This window comes from Oryzias melastigma, linkage group LG17 (assembly GCF_002922805.2).
Source record: "Oryzias melastigma strain HK-1 linkage group LG17, ASM292280v2, whole genome shotgun sequence".
Classification (NCBI taxonomy): domain Eukaryota; kingdom Metazoa; phylum Chordata; class Actinopteri; order Beloniformes; family Adrianichthyidae; genus Oryzias; species Oryzias melastigma.
Window position 1 is genome coordinate 29242270 of NC_050528.1, and position 10194 is coordinate 29252463.

A 10194-nucleotide genomic window follows, 5' to 3' on the forward strand; every position below is an offset into this window, starting at 1 on the left:
GTACCAGAAATGGTCCGGATTCTTCTCATATTTAAGGAAGTATCCCCAACAGATATCTATGGATTCTGGCTCTTTTCACGCAGTGTTATTTAAGATATAATTCTATATGAAACATACATATAATAATTTATTATCATGAAAATGAATTACTTAATTTGGAAAATTAATTTCCACTTCGTTTATATATACATGTTTCAGTTTGTCGACTACCGGTATTTCAGTTCAGTTATTCTGACTTGGCTTTCGGTTTTACTTTGAAACAGCTTTACCGGAAATTGGATCTGGGCGGAGTCTGTTTTTTTTTTTACTTCCTGAATGTCCATCAGTGACAGTACTACACAATGAAAATACTCATTTTATTTAGCTTATTCGCTCTATATGTGTTTACTGACAGCGTCAACGTCGAGGTGAGTATTATATTTGTCACATATGTTTGAAAACGTCGTCAAATGTATCTAAATGTCTTTAATATTTGCCTGACGTGCTTGTTGCTAGCTTACTGTGCATGCTGCTACATGTCTATTAGCTTCTTAAACTGCTTCATTTTCTCTGGGTTTGTTCAGAACAGTGCGGGGCAGTTCTTCAGCAGCGGTCATACGAACAATTGGGCAGTTCTGGTGAGTGTTTTCTCTAATAGTCGCGCTGGTCGAGTCTTGGTAAACGATGAATGAATGAGCACCAGATCACCTGAGCCTCATAGTCCCTATATTTACAGGTGTGCACGTCTAGGTTCTGGTTCAATTACCGACATGTGGCCAATACATTATCTGTGTACAGAAGCGTTAAGAGACTCGGGATCCCAGACAGGTAAACAGCTCTACGACATACTGTTCAGCTGCAGCTCTTTCTTTATCTTTTTATTTATAAAAGTGTCAGATTGAACATGAGTGTTGTCATAAGAATTCATGGGATGAAAAAAGTTGAAAATTGAAGGATTTTATAGGTATTTTTTGACTTATGATATTTAAAAATATGAGGCTGAAGAAGACCTTTCTTTAAAGAAACAATACTGTATGAGGTCTGTATAACTAGCATCAGTTGTGAGGAAAACAAACATTGTGGTCCCTTGTTTGTTCGTCAAAACATTATTATAACTCACAAAACGTGTAATAAAATAAACAAAAAGTCAATTCATTCATGTTGTGATTTAATATTTATTTTATTTAATGATTTTATCATCTTTTCTCCATTTCTTTTGTTAGCCACATAGTTCTGATGCTGGCTGATGACATGGCTTGTAACCATAGAAACCCCAAACCTGCCACAGTGTTTAGCCACAAGAACATGGAGCTGAACGTGTATGGAGACGATGTGGAGGTGGACTACAGAGGATACGAGGTCAGAGCACAACGCAATGTTGTTGTAATGGCTGCCCCGTCAGGGCTGGTACGAGTCAGGGCTGCCCCGTTCTGGTCCCTGAAATCCACCATCTGCAGGGTTTTGATCACTGCCATGCTTGCTGCTGACCAGCAACATCTGGCTGTGGACCTCTGGGGGGTAGATGTTGAGGATCGGGGTTTATTCTTTGTCCTACATAAAAAAAAGTATATTGTTATCAAATTGCTCAATGAGCCAATTTTTATAAATTTGATTTACTAATCATCCTATCTTACTTATTAGTTGTAAATGTAGATTCAATCAATTAATCAATGAATTTCTTACTTGTAGGTCACGTATAAAAGCAGAAGCAACCAAAGTGCTGAACATAAAATCAAATATAAATAAAATAAAATATGAATAAAATCATGAAGCAATAAAATACAAAAAGAGAAACAATGAAATCAATAAAACTATAAAAAACAATCAAATCCAATCTTCACCTGAAAGCTTTGTGTCAGTCAAAAGGGATCATGATGCTCCGTTGTCCCTCCATTGTGGCTTTTTGATTTGAAAGAAAAATGTAAATTTGAATAAATATCGGTTTTGTAGTTTTGGTTTAGTTCATTAATATTTGGATTTTATCTTGTCTGGTGACTGAGCAAAAGGATGGTGACATGTTGAATCTACGTTCAGAATGGTTAATTATCAGAATAAGTTTTAAGTACATATTGTGATCTTCTGCTAAACAACAGAATCTAGATGCTGTGAGGTGGAGTTCTCAAAGTATGAACATAAATAGATTTAAAAAATGGATTCTACACCAATTTTGTCTATCAATAGTAAAAAGGAGAAAAGTGATGGAGGCGTACTGAAGTCATAATGATAGAACATTTTAATGGCTGACATGACTTTCTTCCATTTTAATTCAACGAAATCTGCATTACACGACACAGGGTGCATTTTATTTTGAATTGAACTCCTATGCCCTGCTGTCAAAGGTAAATCACATTTAAAGTGTTTATACATGCAAATTTGCCATAGTTATAATTGATTAAAAAAATAACACCTATATGTTATGAATGACTGTCTTAATGGCCACACAAACTTGAATATTGTGAATTTTTTTAAACCGAGAGATGCATGGAGATTCACCCCGATTTATGCATCCGTATTTTTGATTTATGCGCAACTTTGGATTTGTGCATTTCTCCGCATCGGAGGCGCTGTCAGGGGAGGGGCTGCAGAGAGAAAGCGATCAGTTCCGGAGAATATTTTTATTTTTAAAAGGGATAAGTCTTTTAAAAACGCATATTTAGACTTTTTTATATTATTTATTGGGCGTATCAGTTTAAGAAAGTGGGAAAATGTCAAATTTTCACCAGATAATATTCACAATCTAAGTTTAAAACGGCTGAAAGGAAAACTATGATGACACAGCATTCTAGACGCATTTAAATGCGTCACTTTAAGGGACCAATCTCTGAGACGTGAAAAGAGTCTCACATCAGATTTGTTTGTAAATGTGGTTTTGTTTGTGTAACAAGCGATTTGTGCTAATTTTTAAAGATTTGTGTGTATAATTAGTTTCAAGCTGTTGTAATTTTAACGTGTGTATGAGTAAATTGTATTTTGTATTTTTTTTATTTCGTCATATTTGTACTTATGCACATAATGTGTTATATGAGCTCCAAATCAAGAATACTCAAGCACAAATCCTAATTTACGCACAAATCAGAGTGTTTATTTTCTCTCCATAGAGGTGGGACTTTGTGGCCATACGGCATTTTTTTTTAGTATTAAAGGTTTGAGACCGCTGATTGAAAATATCCTCCTCAAGTTTGAGCTACACTTAAAACAATGAACCCAAATGGTGAAATGTGTTTGTCTTAGGTGACCGTGGAGAACTTTCTGCGAGTTTTAACCGGACGACTGCCACCCAGCACTCCCCGCTCCAAACGCCTCCTGTCTGATGATCGCAGCAACATCCTCATCTATCTGACAGGTGCTTAAAGGGAATATTTACCTCTTTAACTCTATAACCAGTACTGCTTTCTATTTTCTGTAAATCAAGAATTAGGTTTCTGTATTTGGCCTTTTTTGGTGTTTTCAAGTGTGCGTTCCTAACAGCACAGCAGAGGAAGACTGCTGACATTTTCTCAATTGCTTTTAGTCTAAATCTTAATGAAGGTGCCACAGTTGAATGTGTTTCTAGGAAGTTATTTAGTGGAATACGGCAAAGTGCTAAATGTATTTTGTCATGTTATTATGTTAATTTGCAGATAAGAGCCAAAGCAGAACCCTTTTTCATCTGATTCATGACAGTTATTGTGTGAAGCTTTGCCTCTGCTCTTTTCCAAAAGGTTAAAGAGTTTGATTTAATCAAAGGTAATTAACTTTCTGGAAGAATGCGATGTGGTGGTCTTTTTTGTTGTTGTTATTTTTGTCTGTTGAGGTTTGCAGCTTCTGTGACAAACACAACAACTCTAAATAATTCTTTTAACATGTCGCTATTTTGATTATGTGAGAAGAAAGTGCAAACATGACAGTTTCCACAAAATGATCAGTATTTATTTAAAGCTGAGGTCTGCTTATAAACTCAAAACCAAGTTTATTTATATTTATTAAAAAGACCGAAGGCGTCAGACGTTTAGCCCTTTAACTCCTGAGGCGTCGCTGGTGACGCTTAAACACAAAATCTTTAACATACTGTAAGTTTTCACAACAATTCCAGCCCGTGGCGCCTTTCTCCTTCAGAAGCTGCTGGAATTATCGTGTTTACGGTTGAAAAGTTACAGTAAATCAAAGAACAGAAACACTGGACCTCCGGTGTTAAAAGCTTAAAAGTTCAACACAATAAAAACAGCAACTAAAAGGATACAACGGTGCACGTGCAGCAGAGCTGTTGTGATGGAAAGAAGGATCATTCATTCAAACAGAGTCTGTCTGAGACAGTTTGACAGTAATTTAACAGGAGAAATACTCAGAAATGCAGAACCAAAAGGATTTCTTATTACATCTGTTCATTTTCACAAGAAAAATGCCACACATACATGTTAAAAACAAAAAAAACAGGATTTTCATCGGAGGGGGATTTTAATCACTTCATGTTCTTTCCACACCAGGCCATGGAGGAAACGGCTTCCTGAAGTTCCAGGACTCGGAGGAGATCAGTAACGTGGAACTGGCAGATGCCTTTGAGCAAATGTGGCAGAAAAGAAGGTAAATGAGCTGAACAAATGTTCTAAAGGAAAATGGCCCACTGGAAATAATATCAAAAATGTTTTTTTATTAAATTAAAAGTCCACTCAAATACACTATTCTTTACTCTGATGGTTAATAAGATGTTGCATAAGACTTAGCTGCAAAAAGATTTGGGGATCTTTCCTTCTGGAACCGTTTGATGTCTTTGTGAAATACTTTTTTGACTGTTTCTGGCACACATTTCCATTATTTGTAAGATTAATGAATATTTTAACTTTGAGCAAGAAGCCAAAGAAGACGAGGGAGGAAAACTAAATCCATATTTGATAGTTTTTCCCAAAACTTTTACTAATTTTTTACCAATTTATCATTGTTCCTAAATTCAAGATTGTATTCAGGTCAAAAGTAGCTTTGAAAAACATTTTTGCAGCCTGAGGAAAACCCAAACCCACTTCATCTAGTGTGTCTGTTTCACTCCACCGGGCAATAACCCACAACTTCCCAAACTCCCAGACCTTTTGTTCTAACCTGAATGTTCAATTCAGCCTTCGGAAAACTACAAAAACTGTGCAGAATCCATGTTTTATTCATACTTGTGCTTAAATCAATACAGAAAGTAGGATTTTTCATTTAGCAGACTCATTTTTCAAAATCCAGTAATGTATAAAAGACTAAAAAGCAAATCTTGAACTTTTTTAAGCTTTTATTTTTAATTTTGAAGGCACAAAGCTTTATTTATCAGAGACCATGGCTATTTCTGACTTTCTTCCCTATGCACTATATGGTGCACTTTATAGTGTGTTTACCATTCTCTAGTGCTGTCCGAATCTACAATTTCAAAATGGAGTGCACTAGAAATTTCCCAGAACTCTTTTCGAAAGAGTAGCATGCATCAATGCTAACTACATTAGCGAATATAGACCACAGTGAATTGTACAATTTTTGTAAAAAGAACACGTTTAAACGTAATTTTTTAACAAACAATCCACATTTTCATCATCTGAACAAAGTGGATTCATGTCGTGAAATGTTTGTATTGATTTGATTTTCACTTAGGGAACCGGTGACGTCATATCCAGCGTTTAGCAAAACGAAAGTAAAGGAGTGAGCGTGGTGTCTGAATTGCTTTTAAAATCCAGGGCACTATGTAGTCCCGCACTTCATAGTCTTTAAGTAGTTAGGGATAAGCAGGACTGGCCCTGGGCATAGGCGACCCAGGCAGCTGCCTAGGGTGCCAAAATGCAATGATTAGGTTATAGGTTTACACTCATTTCGTGTAAAATGTAAAAAAAAGGTATTAATTAAAAACATAAATAAAATAACTCACTAAAATAACTCGATCAATAATTTTGCCCACTGCGGTGCCCCTCCTTACGTGACACAGCAGCTGTCTAAGCTAGGTAGTGGTGGTGGTGGTGGGGGGGGGGGTGTTGTAGCTGTTAGTGTTTCTCTAAAACTTTAAGAATGAAAAATAATCAATAAAACAAGCCCGCAGGTTCAGCTTTAAGGTCAAAAAAGAAAGGAAGAGGAGGAAAAGCGGACTCAAAGCAGAGGTTTGTCTGGTTTATTTACATTCAATTGAATTTTGGTCCAAAAACACTCTTGTTTTTGGGCAGAAAAGAAGAATTTAGCTGGTGATTTTTTTTTTTTTCTTTTCCTCTTTTTACAACAGAAATCTTCCAATTTTTAAACCTTAAACCCTGGATGGAGATGCCCGTCAATATCGTGATATCGATTGGTAGTGTTAGCCCTGTTGCCTTTCATTGCAAAGATCGGCGGTTTGCTTCGAAGGGGTGATGTAATTCTTAACAATTTTCAAGAGTGGCTATTTTCAAGTTTTAAGGATTAAAATAATTAAAAACTAACTGCAACATATTCCAGGAAGCTCCAGGTTTTTTTTTGGACAGTAGCGTGTCACGGTTTGCCTATGGCACCATGAAACCCAAGAATTAGGGTGGAAATTCGGACATATCCCATATTTTATCAGGTCGGACTTCCTGGTTTGGGCAGGTGAAATGCAGGTTATAGTTTGTGGCATTTCTGCTCATTTTATTTAGTGAGCATTGAACACCAGGGCTTGTTCTAATGAGATGCTGTCATCCACTCCCATCATTTTTAGCAGGAAGTCACACAATTATTTCTGGAAATGACCTCGTTAAGCTTCCAAGTGACCCCGCCCATCTTGGGGTTTCACAGATTTTCATGTTTGCCTCCTGCTGTTTTATAGATGAAGCTCAGGTTAGAGCTCGCATACAAATAATATGATTTCAGAAGGAGATTAGATGATTCGATCAGATTGTTGTGTCACCGTGGTTAGTGTTTGTGAAGTTCTTTCATCCATCGTTCGTCTTTCAGCAGACACAAGGCTGCGGCCTGGTCAAGCCAACCCTCATGTGCTGTGAGAAAGCTCTTGAGAATCCTGTTTTTTAGTGGACATTTTTCCCTTGTTTGAAGCATTGTCATCATATACATTAGAGCCTAATTTCATTTCTGAATGTGCTGTTGTGTTAATGTAATGTGTAAATCACCAGCCATCAAATGAGCTGGCACCTCTCTGCTGCCACCGCCTCTATTCTCTGACAAATGATCAGCAATAACAGAGTGTCTGCTTCACAGTCAGGCCACAGGCTTCCAGATAAAAGCTTAGTGACGCCAGCTTTGATGCTGATGTGGTAATCGCAGGATTGAACTGCCAAATTACTGCCACCTCCCTTCATTGACTCCAGAGCAGCTTGATTCAGTCCGCTGGATTGGAAAGTCTCTGCATTAGTCTAAACAAGAGACAAATGTCTCTGTGAAATGGTCTTTTGGAAGCAAAGGGGGGTGCAAGTGGGGGTGAACCGATGCGTGGGAGTGTTGGCAAGATCGAACAGAGCTTTTGGTGTTACTTGGTTGCCTTGGTAACTGCGATATGAAGTATTTTTGAATGTGTTATTGGTGCCAAAGCCAAGTGTGCTTCCAGTTGTGTGTTTTTTTGCTCATAGGTTTACTTTACTAATTCCCACAATCCTCCTCTTTCTGTGTTTGTCCTGCAAGGTATAACGAGCTGCTGTTCATCATCGACACCTGTCAGGGCGCCTCCATGTACGAGAGGTTTTACTCTCCAAACATAATGGCTTTGGCCAGCAGTCAGGTCGGAGAAGACTCCCTGTCGGTGAGTTCACGTCCTTCATCGGTAATGCTGAACTAATGAGCATCTTTGTTTCCTGAAACGTCACAGAGCCTGTCATTGACTAAACATCTGACTGTTTCTGCTGCATTAATCATCTTCAATCACAATTTAAATGCTCTAAATTAAAATTTTTGTTTTTTTGTAGCTAAGTTAGGTGTTCAAATGAACAAACCCACATGTAGATGATCCCTGTCTGTTGGATTTTTCCGTCTCACAGAGGTTCTGGATTTTAGGGACCAGATTTTTTTCACAATTCTGCTTCCTTACTGAACCTTAGAATGTAAACTTTTCTCCTTCACACACTCAAAAACTCACCAAAAGTTGTATGCTCCTAGTAGCCAGTTGACATAGTGAAAAATAAACTTTAGTTTGAGTGATGTTCCCAAAGCTTCAACCACATGCTGCCAGCTTAAAGTCTGCCTCCAATGAAAATCCAGTTTTTTGAGTTTTTAACATGTCTGTGTGTCATTTTTCTCCTGAAAGAGAACAAATGAAACAAGAAATCATTTTGTTTTTTCATTTCCGAGTATTTCTCCTTTTAAATCAATCAAACTGTCTTGGACAGACTCTGTTTGAATGAATGATCTTCTTTCCATCAACAGCTCTGCTGCACATGCACTAAACCCTCATCTGTTCCTAGTGTCTAGTTCAGGTTCTGGAGAAGAGAAGATGGTATCTTCACATTGACTGCAGTCAAATGAGCCGCCGTTCACATTTCTGTGGTCAAATCAGCATCACTGGATTTTTGGTGTGAGTTTCATCCAATACTTACGGTAGCAGGACTGAGAACGCTGGAAAATCTCCACCAGACTCCACGGAGCTTCTTGATGTGACCACGGAAATGTGAACGGCGGCTCATTTGACCGCAGTTGTGAACCGTGTCGGCTAGCATTCGCTAAAGTCACTGTTGCATTCAGATCCACATTTTTATTACAGCTACTACCACTGCTCCTCACTCTCTAGTACTTTTACCAATTCTCTACCCTGAATCCCAGGCCTTCTTGTGACGGGCTCAGTGGGGAGCAAAGGTCTGGACCGGGTCTCACTCAGAGATCCAGACACAGAGAGCAGGATGTTAAAGTGGACATACGTTTTTTATGTCCTTTCTTGAGTTGAGATCAAGACATTTAATGAAGATCATTATCTTTACTGTGACAGTTCAGGAGGATCCAATGCTCATTAAAGTCAGACTGCACAGCTATAAACCCAACTTGAAGTAAAGGCTCTGAACAAGAATTGTGTCAATGTCAAATTCTCAAAGACAAAACAACCTTTTCTACTTTTTTGTCTCCTCATACGTCTTGGCCTGCTCTGGAGCCCTCATCGTGTTCCTCTGACCTGGACCATTTGTACCTGTCAGCTTTCTGCTACCGCTGAGATTCTTTAAGACATCACACCGGCTGAACAATAAAAAGAGACATGTAGTGCACCATCTCTGCTTTCCTTTAGAAATGTCTTGTTTGTGCTGGTTCTAAAGTGACACATCAGTATGTAAACCACACAAACCTCATAGAGTTAAAACCATTTAGCAAGAAATTAGGAAATATCAATCAATACAAAGTTGCCCCAAAATGATATCAATACTACCAGAATCTGCTCTGCTTCTTCAGAATGGTGAGTTTTACCTCCAGTTTTTGGGGGAGGCTCATTTCTGATCCTAACTGCTTGTTAATAGCCTAAAGCTCGTGGTCATAGGTGGGGGCGGGAGCACGGATTGGGTGGTAAACTGGAGCTGGTTTCTGCAGACATGACTCTAACGACACATTTATATATTACAAGTGAGAGGATTTCCCATACCAAAGCAGCAACAGCTGTCCAGGTCATTTTTTTAAAGAGTTCACAACATGTTACTGGCGACTCATCCAATCTGCCCCTCTGTGAAAATATGTTTCTCTTCCTCTCCACTTTACAAAGTTCATACGGCTGTAACCTTCTTTGTTCTCATGGAGCCCATCTTCTAGACTGATTTATTCACATGAAGGACTAACACGAGACAGGTTCTTACTTTGGATGTGTGAACTCATCGATGAGCGTGACCTTCTCCACCAAGTCTCCTCCGATGGACCGCACCAGCTCGTAGAAGTCATTTTCAGTGAAGCTCTCAGGGCCATCCTGGCTATGTTTGGTGTCCGGCAGCCAGAAGGAGATATCGTTGTGGAGAGGGGGGTACTTACTGAGCGCCTGAGAAGACACAAAGACTTGTGAAGAACATGAAAAAAAACTTAGGTTACCCAAGTTTTTTAGTTTTATTTTTTTTGTTTTTTAGGCTAATTTAGCATTTAACTAATATTTTTACTGGCTATCAGCTTCAGCGTTTTCAGCTATCAATTTCAGCATCTTCAGTGGCCAAATTCAGCTTACAGCATTAGTATTATTGCAGGTAATATATATCTAGTTCATAATTATGTTAAAAAGTTATGGTTTTAAAGTTTTAAAAATGTAGTTTTAGAGTGTTTAATAAATGTTTATTCTGTTCGGCCCACGACCTAAAGTGTGTTTTG

At 38.2% G+C, this 10194-nt stretch overlaps 1 protein-coding gene across 1 annotated transcript in view; it reads left to right on the forward strand.

Annotated features, from left to right (window-relative positions):
* Nucleotides 1–250: 250 nt before the first annotated feature.
* The window catches only part of pigk (phosphatidylinositol glycan anchor biosynthesis, class K), an 87957-nt gene continuing 78013 nt past the window's right edge, over nucleotides 251–10194 (forward strand). Inside the window, exons 1-7 of the mRNA XM_024281867.2 lie at nucleotides 251–407; nucleotides 564–617; nucleotides 716–807; nucleotides 1203–1338; nucleotides 3211–3322; nucleotides 4443–4539; nucleotides 7558–7675. Coding sequence (XP_024137635.1) covers nucleotides 342–407; nucleotides 564–617; nucleotides 716–807; nucleotides 1203–1338; nucleotides 3211–3322; nucleotides 4443–4539; nucleotides 7558–7675 — 675 coding nt within the window. The 5' untranslated portion in view covers nucleotides 251–341. The remainder of the gene's footprint in view (nucleotides 408–563; nucleotides 618–715; nucleotides 808–1202; nucleotides 1339–3210; nucleotides 3323–4442; nucleotides 4540–7557; nucleotides 7676–10194) is intronic.